General features: G+C 43.7%; 1 protein-coding gene across 1 annotated transcript in view; it reads right to left on the bottom strand.

Annotated features, from left to right (window-relative positions):
- Positions 1-16,920, bottom strand: part of LOC148542426 (ABC-type organic anion transporter ABCA8-like) — a 246,241-nt gene that overhangs the window by 57,322 nt on the left and 171,999 nt on the right. The window contains exons 25-27 of the mRNA XM_088468583.1: positions 7,033-7,146; positions 4,117-4,236; positions 2,393-2,467 (exon numbers count right to left, since the gene is read on the bottom strand). Coding sequence (XP_088324709.1) covers positions 2,393-2,467; positions 4,117-4,236; positions 7,033-7,146 — 309 coding nt within the window. The remainder of the gene's footprint in view (positions 1-2,392; positions 2,468-4,116; positions 4,237-7,032; positions 7,147-16,920) is intronic.

The following is a 16,920-nucleotide window of genomic DNA, read 5'->3' as shown; positions in this document are numbered from 1 at the left end:
GAGGCGGCGAGTTATAGGTGAGTGCAACTCGAGGCATGGTCAGACTGAGCAGCCGCTCAGGGATTCAGCATACAGAGGACACCGCAATGCTCAGAAAAAAATAAAAAAACTTACATGTGAATTCTCAGGTAAATTCTATGGTGGTGCCATATTTCCATATTTCCAGTACTTGTCCTGGGCAGTAGCTAAGGTATAAGTACTTCAAAGCAAGTAAAATCAATGAATCATGGATGCAATTATTGGACCTCTGATACCTACAAAACTATTAATGAGAGCTGCACACGTGCAATGCACAACACAGGGAGGGGCTGGCATGAGAGGAAATAGTACCTATCTCTTTTCCAAACAGGGCTTTAATAGTACAAGATAGCAATGATGCATTTATCAATGGTGATCACTTTAGTCTCACCAATGATTTATTTATTTATTATCAGTTATGTATATAGCGCACACATATTCTGCAGCGCTTTACAGAGAATATTTAGCCATTCTCATCAGTCCCTGTCCCAGTGGAGCTTACAACCTATTTTCCCTACCACATGCTCACACACATACACACTAGGGTAAATTTTTCTTGGGGGCCAATTAACCTACCAGTATATTTTTGGGGTGTGGGAGGAAGCCAGAGTACCCGGAGTAAACCCATGCAAGCACAGGCAGAATATAGAAACTCCACACAGTTACGGCCATAGTGGGAAATAAACCCATGTCCTCAGTGCTGTGAGGCAGTAATGCTAACCATTACACCATCTGTGCTACCCACATAAATGCATCATTGCTACGAGATTGACTCTGGAAGTAACTAATCGATTTCTCTGTATACAGAGAACAGGACCAATCTGAATCAAGCTCTGCTTAAGAATGAATGAGTCTTCCAATGTGAATATGAACTTCCTTATTATACTGTGAGTATCAACTGCCTACCCACGCATTACCAGCACCGAATACATCACCTTATCTATATATAAGGAAGATGAACACTGACTAGGGTATTACTATATTAGTGCTAATTGAATCCCAGATATTACTGTATTTTAAATTAAGGAGAATGTGAAATAGCTTAATATAGTTAAAATTCACAGGCTTCCATTGGATTAGCAAATGACTCCATTTGTAAAGTGATTAACTGCCACGTATAAGGTGATAAGTTCAAATCCAAGGCATGACTATATTTTAAATTAATAATAATGAGAAGTAGCTTCATATAGTTAGAATTCACAGGCTACCTTAGTAGGAGCAAATAGCTACATTGGTAAGCTGTCTGACTGCAAAGCGAGAGGTGATAGGTTCCCAGCTATGACTGTATTTTGAAATGTGTTCAATTAAGGAGAATATGACTAAAGGTGCTTAGGGTCAGTAGGGGGGAGATGTGATTACTCAGATGCAGAGAGGAGATGCGGCAGAGCGAGGAAGGCGCCCCTCCAGCCCGGTGCTTCCCAGCAATGCATACCCTACTTACTGCATTGCACTGACCCTGAGTCATGGTTAGGTAAAATGTCTCATGCTATACAATTATGGGTTGATGCAGGGTTGAATGCAAATCAGTTTTGCAGGTGTATCTTGTGTGTTTTGCACTGCACATGCTCTGGAGTAGAACGCAACTGTTTTTATGCAAATGGGAGGGACAAGAGTGGCGCAAGTAAGCATTAATAATGATGACGGCTATGAAAATAAGTGTATGGACAGGGACAGTCTAATCATAGAAATGCATACAGCTTTGCATACAAGCAAATATACAGTAGACCAAGTGGCAAATTTTGGCTAGGGACTGCGAGGCTGCAGCCCCCCCCCCCCCCAGTAAAATGGTCCACCACAGTGTAGTCAGTGCACTAGCTACACTGTGTGACTGGAGGTGGCTTCCTATTGGAAGCGCTATCTTCCAGTCACATACACATCAGGCAGCCCCAGGGGGAGGTGTCTCCTCCCCCTGGAACTGCCAGTCTGGGCTGCTATTAGCAGAGAGCGGCTTCCAGGAGGAAGCCGCTACTCTGCCTTTCCGCCAGCCCTAACCGGCTCCTAGCTGCTGCAGACGATGCAGCCCTTTGGATGCCGGTGGCATGTGAGGCTCCCCGCCGCTAGTGCGCATGTGTCGGTCCTGGTACCTGACAGATCATTGCGCAGGCGCCGGGACACGGTAATGAGGAGCGGGTGACCGGGGTGAGTAATTGCACCGTACCCCCTCATCTAAGAGGGTAGGAGCTGCCGCTGCAGTAGACACATCAATTCAAGGCACCTAGCATTCAAACATTAGTAGTATAACTACAGGGTAATCTTGTTGGTTATCTTATTGGTGATTTTCCTAAATGGTTCATTTCTTTAGGCTTTATTTATAGTTTCAACAAATTTGTAAACATCTGACGTGCAAAGTACTAGATAAAGACAAGATACTTACAATTAATAAAAGCAGATGAATTGGAATAAGTGATGAATATCCAACTTGATAAAAATCATCTTGCACAATTAGACCCTGTGAAAAATACATTTAGGTTAGATGACTGTAAGCAAAAGAAATATCTCCCAGGAAGATCTTAAGTTACTTCCAAAATAAGAGAAGTGATCATTAATTTTCAGAATATAAAGCATTTCAATTGCAGCTATTTGTAGGGCAGTTATTCATCACATTTATTTAGCAAATAAATACTAGGTATAATACTTTCATTTACATCTCGGTGTTGGAAAACTCCTAAACAAGTACCGTATGTCTATAGCTTTACCTAAAGGTACTGCATGACAATTTCAAGGCCACTTTATACTTTCATCTAAAGCTAAGTGCAAGATAAAGTCTAATAATATACAGTAGGACAGCTACTAGGCAGATCTATTCTTTACGTAAAGTTAGGTAGATTTAACTCTCAAGTTTACATTTTCATCAACATTTAGATGTAAGATCTGCGAGGCAAGTCTATACCTTCACCTACAGCTATCTGTATACTTTCAGCTATATGTAGGATAGTTAGGAGGCAGGTTTATACCTTCACCTACAGTTATGTGTAGGACAGCTATGAGGCAAGTCTATACCTTTAACTACAGTTATGTGTAGGACAGCTAAGAGGCAAGTCTATACCTTTAACTACAGTTATGTGTAGGACAGCTATAAGGTAGGTCTATAGCTTCACCTACAGCTATGTGTAGGATAGCTATGAGGCAAGTATATACCAACAGTTATGTATAGGACAGCTTTGAGACAGGTCTATACCTTCACCTACAGCTATATATATATATATATATATATATATATATAGAAAAGCTATGATGCAGGTCTACACCTTCACCTACAGCTGTGTGTAGGACAACTATGAGACAGGTCTATACTGTTGCCTATAGATATATGTAGGACAGCTAAGAGGCAGATCTATATACCTTCACCTATTGCTATATGTAGGACAGCTATGAGGCAGGTCTATACCTTCACCTACAACTATATGTAGGAGAGCTACAAGGCAGATCTATACCTTCATCTAAAGTTAAGTGTAGGACTCCTACAAGACATGACTAAAAGTTAATACCTTTATCCACATGTAGGTGTAAAACATCTTCTGTGCAGGACTACAAGTTCACTCATTCAGTATCTTTACTTTAACTATGGTTGACATTCACTAAGTGCTGACTTATTAGAGCATACAGATTGCTGACATGGAGGGATAGCAGCTGCCAAATTCTTACCTGTCGATCTACCCACTGCTGCTCCTCTAGCTTGTTGGTGGGATGGAAGTGTGGTGTCAGGCTATGATGTCACATCCTAGTACTATGCTGCCCCTGATCTACACTAGGTAAGAAGTTGGCATATTCTATGGGGAAATGGGCCTGACAGAAGAAGGTAGCATGTCTAGGGCACAAAGAGGGCACACACCACCATGACACTGCTCTCAGGCAGAACTGTACCTTCATCTATACCTTTTTTTTTCTACCAAACACTAAAAATAAACCCTAACTCTTCATGTATTAGCGTATCAAAATTTATTTCATAGTTAGCCACATCATATTTATGACGCTGAAAGTAGTAAATAATTATTACTGAATTTCTGTACTTACAATTCAATTATTTTGAAAGTTTTAACAAGAATTATGAGTCAGGCCACATGAAAAATTTTAATATATACTGAAAACATCACTTACAATTGTAGTTAACGCTCCAATTAAAACGCTGGGTGGGAAAATGAACATGTAGCATAATGATATTATTGGGACAGTGTGCCAATTGCTAATATCCAGTACCACAGAGGGTAATAAAGCTGTCTGTCAGAGGAGAAAAACTGTCATTTATAAAGAAACTGAATGCAAATGAGATGCATCACAAAACAGTCTCTAATAGGAATAGAATGCAAATAATATTAACCTTACAATTACATGTGAAGCCTCTAAATCATTTTCATTTAGCTTTGACAATATGGTACTTACTTTTTATTCATTTTATTTTCATATGATGTCTTTAACAAACATTTTTGTTCTACTGACATTACCTAAAGTTGTTTAATAAATTGTTTCTCTTAGCTCCAATTACTTTTCGTACTTACTTGCACACATAGGAGATAGGGACACGGTCAGAACCAGAAAAACATAAAACACGTTACCGTTAAAGTCCTTTCTACTATCACTTTATATCTGATTTTAAGTCTATGGGCCAAATATAATAAAGTGTGAGATTGAAAAAGTGATATCCACTGTATGCAAGAATCACAGTTGAGGAGGGGGCAGCCAGGTCAGTACAGCAGAGGGGCTGTATGTGTGTGTGTGGGGGGGCATGGTGCGACATAAGGGGGCGGTACAGGGGGATGTAGCATGGCATAGCAGGCAGTGTCGGGGGGTGTGGTGGCACATTTGCATCATTGTGGCCATGCCCCTGCTATACCTTGCAGAGATTAAGCATTGTACAGCAGGGCATAGCTACAATGCGAATCATGTAATCTGCCGTCTGGACCGCCCACTTTACCCGGTAAGTAGTTGGCTTCAGCGGGTGACGGTCGGTGCCCGGAGTCTTTCCCACATTTACGGACATCCGGGAGCGCCACCTGATTTTTGAGAGCCTCCCGGCTGTTGAGGGACAATAGGAAAGTATGAATAGAATGCAACTATAGTCATTTTTGCCTGAATCGTGCCTCAGTCAATCTTGCCATGACACAACTTGCCCTCCAGATGCTTCTAATATTACACATACAACTTGCCATATGTAATAGTCAGCAAATTGCAAACTCAGCATAAATGCACCACAATAACTCACTAAAGAATAGACATGCATTATGGCATCTCAACTTGTGCCATATATTTTAATTATTTTTATATAAATAATTAAAAGGAAAAAAGCATAGGGCCCCCCTTCTCTGCCTAAGAACCAGCACTAGTGCTTTTGCCGAGGCTTTTACTGGATAAATTGGGGAGACGCGTGGGGTCCAACCAATTTTTCCAATACTAGCACTAGACTTGACCAGTCAGGGGTAATGGAACCATAGAGGAGAGGGGAGTGTGAGGAGTTATGAAGCCACACTGCGGGTCTCCCTGCTTTGAACCTACCAGCTCATGAAGCCACACTGCGGGTCTCCCTGCTTTGAACCTACCAGCCCTAGACCAGGTGGCACCAGGCTTATTTCCCCAAGGAAGTGGATTTATCAAATCTTGGAGAGATAAAGTGGAAAGAGATAAAGAGCCTAATTCAGAGATGTACGCATACCCGATGGTTTATGTACATCTCTGATGTTTGTTGAACTGCGCATGAGCAGGACCTGTGCACATCGAGTCTTGCATCATCGGATGCAGGCATCAGGTGATTTACAGTCTGCAGCCATTTGGGGCAGGGAGGAGGAGGCGACAGGGTGCATTTTATAAAATGGGGGCATGTCAGCCCGTTTTGTAGGCGTGATGAGGTCAGAGTCTGCGTCTTCCGTCACAGATTCACTGGCGCTGCAGCATGAAAACACCGATCATTCTGAGTAACCAGAAGTTTACTCAGATGACCAATGTTCACACAGAAAATCCAATGCTGCATCTTCAGACAAAGCAGCGGATCACCATAGCATGCAGTGAGCGTCCTTCTACTACAGACGCCTCTTACTGCATACAGACGCAGTGGCTGTGCAATACCGTCCATCTCTGAATCAGGCCCAAATCACCAACCAATCAGCTTCTAACTAGCACAGCCTATATAATGAAAGTTAGAAGCTGATTGTTTGGTACTTTCTCGCTCTACAAGATTGGATAAATCTCTCCCTATAACAGTAAATTCACACACACTATTAAATTCCCCCCTATATGTAGTAAACAAACAGACCAGTCACACTGAGAGCACAAAACCACTTTAATAATATGCCACAGTTGTTCAGACCAGATTTGCATTCACAACAGAATTGTAATTTCTGTATTTTAACTATTAAGTATCAAAAAAAGCAACATGAATCATCTGCAAATCGTAGGTCAAAAACAGAATAAAAATGTAAATGGTGTACTTTAGACATTACATAATTACATATGCTTCCAAAATGTAACATACATATAATTTGTCTCTGCCAGGAATTATTTAGGCAGTATGTTACAACGTCTTTCCTATTAAAGAATTTTGTGACAGTACTGATTCCAAGATTTATTAAATGTACTGTATCTTATTTCCAATTGTAGATGAGATGACCTGTATCTACTGTTTACAATTGTCTCCAACAAACAACTTGACTCTAACATAACATATGTTGGCCAATGTGTATGATGCTAGCAAAATAAATGATGCTTACTGCAGAGGTCTTGTGCAATTACCATGACAGAGCAATTGATGGAAATGACTGTACCTGGTAAACTACTGTATGGTGGAAGCCTACCCTGGTAGGTATATCAGTGGACTCCAGTGGAGACAGGTAACCATGGTGCAGTAGCTGGTGAGGTATCTAGCTTTAATAGATGTTCAGAGGTAGTGTTAATTCACCTGATCCTGATATGTCTGTTAAATATGATATGGGATTCTGACAATCATGCTTTATCATATCACATAGACCAGATAGGCTGGAGATAGGTCAGCCTGACAGGAATATCAATAGACATAACATAACTTACCATAACAAAGAAGAAAGACCACCGATCATGATGACTCTTTCCACTTCTGAAAATAAAGGCGAAGATATAGACATACAGGACAATGGCTGCTCCATACCCAAGGATACTACAGATCTATGAAGAAACATTTGTATAGAGAACTTACATATGTACCATTTACAAAATAGAAAAACAATAAAACTGTATATCAGGAATTCAGTTCAAGTTCTAATTGGGACCACAACCAATTAAAAATATATACATTGATGCTTGCTATGACTGGATAGTCTTTAAAATGCAGTATATGGTAAATACATGGGGCCAGATGTAATGGGATGCAATTTTGTAAAAAATGCGAGTTTAGCGCTAAACTCAAATTTTTTACACATGCGCCAAACACTTGCGGTAATAGGCATGAAGGGACCCCACCTGAGAGCAGGCCCAATGGTAGGGAGGAACAAAGGGGTCACTTGTACCAGCCCCAAGATTCAGAGGTGCCCTGGCCCCTTAGGAATCTTGTGAACTCAGTTCTTGTGTCCCCCTTGCCTCTGCTGTAAGCACTGCAGGCCCAGGGCACAAGCAGAGAGGTAGACAGGCAGCCCAGCTCAACGTGCATGACATCAGGGCAATGTGTTCCTGGATCAGAGCAGAGCCGCATTCGAGCTGCCAGGCAAGAGGAACAGCAGGCAGCAGGTAAGTGTTGGGTGGGCTGGGCTAGAGACACACACGTGTCGCAGTGGGGGGGACTGCAGATGAAGTGGGGGGGTGGTGATGAAATGAAAACACAGGGCTGGGGAGACACAGGGGCTTGGGAATAAAGATGAGAGACACCGTGGCTGGGGAATGAAGCTGAGAAACACAGGGGCTGGAGAATGAATCTGAGAGACACAAGGTGGGGAATGAAGCTAAGAGGCACAGGGGCTGGGAAATAACGTTGAGAGACACAGGGGCTCATTGTTAATAATATCATCATCACACAATATTAGCTCATCCCACTGGAATCTACCTTTACAATCTCTGTTTGTTGTAATTGGCTGCAAAGGTCTTCCTCCTTGAATTTGTAGTTCATTTTGATGAACATCAGTTTTGCCACATTTTTGGGAAGTAGCTTCCTACAGCAATTGCTCACAAGGTGGGCAGCTTAAATACACCATTGCTAGTTTGTACAAGGGGCTTCCAAATTGCCTTTTTTTTTCTCCCAGCATTCAAATTGACTGTGTGAGAAGATTATTTGTATATTATAATTAAAATAATCCTCCACCATTTTATTGATGCTTACTGTATCAGATTGAACCAGGTAGAGGTGTCAATGTGTGGGCAATTCTTTTAAGCCTGACCAGATGCCATAATGTTTCACTATAGTGCACTGAGGGCCTGATTCACTACCGATTGCAACTGTGAATGCAATAGCGATTATGCACGCAGTTCAACTGCGATAGTATGCTAATTCACTGCGATAGCTATGCCTCAGCAGCACTACACAAGGATGCCCACTTTACCTTACACACATCCGTAATGTTTAGCAAGACTGCAAAACCATTGGTACAATTGAGTACCATCGCAACCTCACGCACACTTGCACAAGCTCTGACTTTACACAGAAATTGCTAACTTCATTGCACGCTCATTGCAGTCCTCAGGCTGCGTAGGGCATTGCAGTGGCTAATTTCTGCACGCCCCTGCAATGGTGTTCAAACGCACTGGCATGCATGTCACCCCCCCCCCAGTCACCACCCCCAAACTGCATTTCCTGTCAATCACTCTGTGATGGGTCTGCATAGTCACTGTGATCACAGTCCTGATCACAGTGGCTGGTTTGCGCACGTGTACTGCGATGCATATACAGTACACAACAATTGGCCGATTGTGTGCGTATTAGCAACTGTGATCCAAGCTGAATCAGGCCCTGAGTTAACTCATAATTTTCATCATCATCACCAGTGAGTCTCATGGAAAAGTCTTTTTTTTCCTGGCAGTAGAATTTGCTGGAGAAAATGAAGCCAGAGATGTGTTTGTGTCATTTGCACTTGAGCTAACAACTTGCTCACAAGGAGCTCTATGCATCTCTTAAGAACTGTGTCAGTTGGAGTGAAAGACATTACATAGGACTTAAACCTAGAATAAAATGCAGTTGCCAAAATGCACTGATCCAGTTGCAATATTTTGCAACCCTTTCTTCATGGTAAAGCAAAAAAAAACAACTTGATCTATAACATATTGGGGTAGATGTACAAAGCCCAGAAGCGGTATCAGCGCACGTTATGTGTGCTGATACCGCTTCTCCCCAATGTATGATCGGGGGTCTGGGCGGTAAATGACAGGGGCGCTATGCTACAAGATAGCAGCGCTGATAGCCTGGGCTATGTACGAACGGTCAGATCGTCTGACCGTTCAGCTGGCTGTAGCTGTCGTTATCGACAGCTACAGCCTGGTGCTAGCCTATCCCCACAGCAGGGACAGCGCTGTCCCTGCTGCGGTGGCTACCGGCTCCAGGGCTCCACGCGGGGATCTCGCGATACTTGCGAGATCCTGCGCATGCTCAGTGGAGCCGGCCAGGAAGAGACACAGCGCATCAGCACTAGGCTGATGTGCTGCTGTCTCTAGCGGGTAGCGCCGCAGGGGGGAGTTAACGCTCCCCCTCTCCGGCCGATGAGATGTTTATACATCTCATCGGTAGTGCTTCCTGCTTTGCCTCGGTAAAGAGGCTAAGCGGGAAGAGTTATAGCGGCATGTTAAGTGCCGCTATAATACATCTACCCCAATTAGCGGAATCACTTTTTGTTATCTCCTCCTTCAGCTTCTCTAGCTCATTTTCTAGTAGCGTAATTAAGGGTATGACCTAACTCTGGCTGGCAGTGTCTAAACTCACTTCATTGGTACAATTTCAAATGGTTTCAATATCTTGGTTAACAACCGAGAGTATTCTCCACTGTGCTGGATCAAGGTAACAAGCCCCCCTCTTCATATGCATAGCTTGATGTGTATTTTTGGATGGCTTGTTGCTGTTACTCCAGTTCCTGAAGCATATAATGGCTGGAATTCCACCTGGTGAGTACCTCTTGCTTTAGTTGGCGGCATGTTAAATCTTGTTAGGACTCTGTTTGGCTACGTTTTCTGGTAGTATGTTTCCCCGCCATCAGTGGTCACCAGGGTCACCAGGGTTCCTATTATGAGAGTGCAGTACTGGTTCTGGTTACCTCACAGTGCAAAGCCCCAGGAAGGGTATCCTGTCTGCCAGTCCCAGAGGGGGGACTCCTGTCTGCCAGTCTGCCAATTCTTTGGACAAATAATCTTTAAATCGCAGTCTCTCTGCTCTCATACACAAGTGACAAAATAAATTATATCCTACAGTGTAGATTAGCAGGGCCGTAACTAGGGTAGTGCGACCAGCACCATGGCATAGGGCACCACAGGGCAGGGGGCCCTGTTTGGGCCTGTCAATTTTTCTGTTTATTATCATTATCACTTGTAGCTTCCTCCTCTTTTATCCCCAGCATCTCCTGGCCTCTCATATTTCTTCCCTGGCACTTCCCCAGGAGGCCATGGTCCTTTTTCAGGTCCACTATCTTATGTCCCTATTTAAAAAATGGGGGGGGGGGAATGCTCTCTCTGGCACAGGGCACCAAAAAGTCTAGTTACAGCTCTATAGATTAGATATCCTTGTGAAAAAAAACAAGTGCAAGAAGTTCACTTTAACAAACATATACAGGCTATTTTTGGCAGCACTGGATTGCAGGTGCTACTATGTCTGACAGACACACAGTAGTCTGTTTGCAGTTTACCAAAATGTCCAAAGCAAGTACTGCTCCTATGCCCACTGATCCAGGCAGACTAGTTTTAAGAGAGGAGGGGGTCCGTGTGCAGCCTTCGTTTTGGCCCCCTACTCTCTGTCAGTGCACTGAGTGCTGTAGAATCTGGCTTTTTACATCCTTTCTGTGCATGCGCAGATCACTGGAAAAATGTCCGCCATCATTTTCCCAGTGAGTTTTTCCTGCTCTGCAGTGCCGGTCCGGACCCGGGGGCCCGTATGCACCGGACACCTTGCACCCATTATAAAGACGCCTATGAATCCAGGACCAGTAGGCATAGGAGTGGTACCTACTTTGGAAATTTTGACAACATATACAGGGACTTACAGTATACCCGGGTTCACTCTAAAGTCTACTGTATATGCTGCTTAGTTTTTCTTCCACGTCAAGTAGGAAAAGAGCTCCTTTTTTATTTGTTGTGTTTGACCTTTATGGCCTATTAAATGTTCACTTTTTATACAGTCAGGTGCATAAATATTGGGACACTGACAGAATTTTCATATTTTGGCCTCTATTCACCACCACAATGGCTTTGAAATGAAACAAACAAGATGTGCTTAAACTGCAGACTTTCAGATTTAATTTGAGGGTAATTACATCCAAATAAGGTGAACGGTGTAGGAATTACAACGGTTTCTATATGTGCCTCCCACTTTTTAAGGGGCCAAAAAGTAATGGGACAAACGAAACAATCCTAAATCTAACTTTCACTTTTTAATACTTTGTTGCAAATCCTTTGCAGGCAGTTACAGCCTGAAGTCTGGAACGCATAACCGTTTGTGCATGTCCATATATTTGATGTGAGAACAAATAAGCTACATCAACCTGCTTTTGGTGGAAAAGATACTGCTACATGCTGATATTAAAAGTTTACGTATAGTAAGAAGATGACCAAAATGGCGGGGTCCCTATAATCTTCACTAATCTATCTATTTTATATGGATTTTATCTTTATTGGTGGTTTCCAGATATTACGTCTTTTTATATTTTTTACTTTTTTACTGTTTTTTTTTGTTTTATTTCACATCAATATCTAATTGCATGTATGAGGTGGCCCATATTTTTACAGCCTGTGTCTTTTGACCGCTTATCCAGTATATAAAGACTATCATCAACTATGGAGTGTGGCCATTCAGAGGACCTGAGGGATTGTGGACCTCATTCAGAGTCGGTCGTAAGCGGCCGCTCAGTCGTACACATCCGATGTTTCCAAACCACGCATGCTTACGGTTAGTTGTGCGCATGTGCGTACGAGACCTTGCGATCCAAAATGCTGTCGATCGTACAGCTTACGAGCAGGAAGTGGCTTCCAAGTGTTGATTGACATGAAATGCCATTTGTGGGTGTTGACGGGATTGGTGGTCTAAAAACGCAGGTGTTCCTCACCGTTTTCAGGGTGTTTCAGGGGCGTAAATATTTCCTACTACAACCGACATAGAAGGCCGGAAGTAGTAAAACGTCACTCTGCGAACAAGTTAGAGACCTGGCTGATCGTACAGCTTGAGGTTGGGTATGTGCTCTCTCAAGCCACAGAGTACAATCGATACTATCGAATGTGACTGATGCTATGTTTGATGTTTCTATTTTGTTCCACACAATGCAAGCAGCTAATAATAATTTGTAGTTGCTAATAACACTGCTAATTGGCTTGTAATTGATTCAGTTGCGTTAGCATTACCGAATAATAAGAATAAATAAATTTCATGGGGATGGCTTATTCTATGCTTTTTTTGTTCATTTTTGGTGTAATTTGCACACAACACAAGCGGCCGCAACCATCAGAAGAAAATTAACATACAGCGACTGACAACGACTGACTATTGACTCGATCGCCAACTGCTATCACTCGCTAGCTAGAGGAGGTGCTTTGTTCATGTATGGGCGTCACTTTGGTTGCGATTGCCTGGCCGTGCGATTGTTTTTTTTTTTTTCTGATTCTCGATCGTTAGGCGTACGACCGAGCGGCCGCTTACGACCGACTCTGAAAGAGGTCCTGTGAGAGGACCAGAAGACTCTGGACTTTTTCAAGAAAATATATAACAGAATCAGTAAGTACTCCTCTGGTTTTTTATATACTATCACAGGTTTTGCCTCCTTTTGTTAATTGAGCCTTTCTAATAAATTGATTGAGAAATGATAGGGATAATTGCAAGCAGCTGAAAATAATTGATTTTCATGTGGAACACTATTTAAAGCCAGTTTTTTTCATCATTTTGAAAAAGCTGCCTAGAGCAGTGGAACTCGTAGGTGACGGTGAACTATCTGCTTACCCTGGACACTAGGATTGAATATCAAGCACTATTGGACTATTGGCACTGCTAAACCTTGTGGCAGCAACCTTGGACTTTGACCACCATCACCACCCATTATACTATTGGGTCTGGTCATCTGTGTTGGACTGCCTAGTGTGGAACCATCGCTCATTATCATCTCCCACTACAACAACATCGGGTCCAGTCATTTGCGTTGGACAACCTCAGTGTGGGACCATCGCTAATTAAAGGATATTTTGGACTTTTCCATGTAGTGGGTAACTATACTCAGCATTTGTGTGCCAAGCTGGACTGCCATACTTTCTACAGTGCTATAGGAATTATTTCCAAAACAGTGTTCCAGGGCCAATATCGCTCACTGCTGTTTTAATTGGTATTTCTATTTCATTTCTATATATGTGTCCAATTCACTAGCATGTGTTTTAGATTTATATGTTTATTAAATTGCTATACATTTATTGTCATACAGCGCTGCTCTTTCTTGTTGTTATTTCAGGACTTTTTCAAGCAACCTATTGGTGAATATCATTCTGGAACCTAACTGAGCCCCAAATACCTGTATTTATTTTCTTATGGTTTCAGGTTAGTATGATCCTAATTTATAGGTAACTGTATAAGGGACTTTTGCGCCTCGGGATTCAATCAATTTATTTATTGTGTTCAATTAACACAAACCTGTCCAGGTGTGTTACTTATTTATAGAGAGTTCAACACCAACATATGGTTGTACACAGTGCTCAAAATGGGAATTTTAAAGTGGGATTATGGAAACTTGAATCAATCCCCACCCCCCTTCCCTAAATTTTAGGGATTTTGATAATATGAGATTAATATTAGATGCTTTTAGCACTATGTAGTAGGATATGTTGAACAAACTTTGCTCCTCTCTCTTTTACCTTCCATGTATCCTCTATGCTTTCTCTTCTCTTTCCTTTGTCTGTCACTCTCCTCATGCACCCATATCTTCATCCTAGGTAACCCTCTTACTCCTCACATGCTCTTCTTTGTGTGTGATCACCTGAATCTCTCAACTTTACTTACCTCCTGCACCTCTCACTCTCTGCTAAAATTTCACCCTCTGCTTTCATCCTAACCCCTGCAACTCTCACTGTATGCTTCCCTGTCTGACCCCCTGCACCTCTCTGCCTGCTTTCCTCTCACTGTCTGATTCCCTGTCTGACCCCCTGTACCTCTGACTGTCTGCTTCCCTCTTTCACCCCCTGTACCTCTCACTGTCTGCTTCCCTCTCTCACCCCCTGTACCTCTCACTGTCTGCTTCCCTCTCTTACTCCCTGCACCTCTCTGCCTACTTCCCTCTCTCACCCCCTGCACCTCTCTGCCTATTTCCCTCTCTCACCCCCTGCACCTCTCACTGCTTGCTTCCCTCTCTCACCCCCTGCACCTCTTACTGCCTGCTTCCCTCTCTCACCCCCTGCACCTCTCACTGCCTGCTTCCCTCTCTCACCCCCTGCACCTCTCACTGCCTGGTTCCCTCTCTCACCCCCTGCACCTCTCTACCTACTTCCCTTTCTCACCCCCTGCACCTCTCTGCCTACTTCCCTCTCTCACCCCGTGCACCTCTCACTGCTTGTTTCCCTCTCTCACCCCCTGCACCTCTCTGCCTGCCTTCCTCTCACACCCCCTGCACCTCTGGGATGTAGTCTGGAACCCGACGGTCTAAATGCCGAACTGCCGGCTTCCAGACTGCTTTATCTCGACTAGGGATGAATAACAGGCATCTAAATCTAGACGCCTGTCATTTGCCTGACGTCTGGAGACTGGCGCCCGGCGTCCCGATCGAGCGGATGGCGGGCGCCGCAGCGGACAGCCACGGGGGAGGAGAGGGTTAGGTTTAGGCTTCCGGGGGGAAATAGGGTTAGGCACCTCCCCGGGAGGTTAGGGTTAGGCTAGGGAGAGGGAGGGTTTGGGTTAGGCACCCCCCAGGGGGACTTAAGTTTTGGCAGCGGGGAAGGGGGTGTTAGGTTTAGGCACTTAGAGGGGGGGTTAGGGTTAGGCACAGGGGGGAGGTTAGGGTTAGGCACCCCTAAGGAGGGTTAGGGGGTTTAGGTTAGGTTAGTAAATACTTACCTTTAGGACGATCGGGATTCCTCCTTTGTCGGGCAGCCGCTGTCTGGAATTGAACCATGCGGCCGGCGGTAATACATATCACACCCGCACCTCTCACTGCCTGCTTCCCTCTCACACCCCCTGCACTTCTCACTGCTTGCTCCCCTCTCTAACCCACTGCACTACTCAGTAATTGTTGCCCTCTCTCACCCCCTGCACCTCTCACTCCATGATGCAACAGCAGAGGCATTGCTTTGAGATGTGTTCCCCTGGGCCTTTGGACACATCTCTAATCAGCGCTGAGACAGAGCATCGTGTTGCTTCTGAATTATTGCCAGTCCGCGAACTGTGAATGGCTCTTGCCCAACACCAAATTCAAAAGGCTGCTACTTCTTTTGACTGTCTGCCAGTCTGCCAGCTGGGATTGGCTCATGGCTGATGCCAGCCAAGTTTAAACTGCCATCACATCTGCCCTGGTACTGAGGCCCAATGCTCCCAGCACCGATCAGAGATGTGCCAGTATGTCATACCACTGTATACTGCCCCACTTTAAGCACTGGTTGTATGAATCTATTGTTGCAAACACAAGAAAAGAAAGTACAAGTGCACAACTCCAACATTACTAATGCTCTTATCTATCTAACACTTTCTTACACTTCACTTTCTCTCATTAGAGTGACGCCCTGGGGTGGCTCAGCTGGGCCTGTTTGGGGGTGTCCTGTGCTCTGGATTTCAACCCCGGTAGGTTAGGGACCAACCCTCAGAGGTTACCTGGGTGCGGTGGGTAGGCCCATAACCATGGCCATGATTATGCTAAAACCTCTATGTATTGCAAAATTCTATTGCATAATGTATTATATATAATTAGTAATGTTGGAGTTGTGCACTTGTACTTTCTTTTCTTGTGTTTGCAACAATAGTCTCCACAGGTAGCACCTCCCATTATACATTCAGGGTGTGCAGTCTAGGGCCCCCCTTTTTGTATGAATCTATGTTTGTCTTGATACTGTCATCCAGTCTGGTGTCTGCCACCATACTAAGTTTAATCACAATCTTTATTATTATCAAAGAAAATCAATAATTCAATTCCGATTTGGTTGTCAAATAAATGTTACCTTAATTTTAATCCCAACTCTGGTTGTCAATGTTTTTATACATTTGATAAGTTTTTCTAGTGAAATAAGTACTCAAGAGGGAGTGAAGAAGGTAACTAATAGGGAGTTTACTGCCTCACTGACAGAAAAAACTCTGAATACTTACATAAGTTTGATGAAAAATAAGCATCCCTGTTTTGTTAGGAGTTTTGCTGGTCTCTTCAGTTAGGGGGTTAAAGGTTTGAGAAGCTACAGAGTGTCAATCAAAATTATAACCTATTGTAGCCCAGCAGGAGCCAAGGCCTCTGCTAAGTCCCATAAATAGCCAGGGTAGAGGAGCCATCTTTTGGCATTTTTTTGCAAGCTGGCTAAGTATCACTTGTTTTACACAATACTTTCTGCTCCCCTTTTGTTTTCTTATTTCCTTTTCTTCCTTACTCCTTTCTTCCTTACTCCTTTCATCCCATTTACACCACTTCTCCTGTCCCCCCCACTTCTCCTGTCTCCCTCCATCTACCTTGATTTTCCTCATTCACCACCCTGCGCTGCAAACCCCTTGCCATGCCCCGTCCCCGCCGATCAGCACCCCCTCCCCAACTAGTTGAATCCTCCAGACCGCTCACATCAGCGGTCCCAGCTCCATTCAGGCGCGGCTCGCATCACGCT

Source organism: Taudactylus pleione, unplaced genomic scaffold (genome assembly GCF_031769625.1).
Source record: "Taudactylus pleione unplaced genomic scaffold, aTauple2 ptg000012l, whole genome shotgun sequence".
NCBI lineage: Eukaryota > Metazoa > Chordata > Amphibia > Anura > Myobatrachidae > Taudactylus > Taudactylus pleione.
The sequence above is the reverse complement of the archived record's forward strand: the minus strand, read 5'-3'. Positions and strand labels throughout refer to the sequence as shown.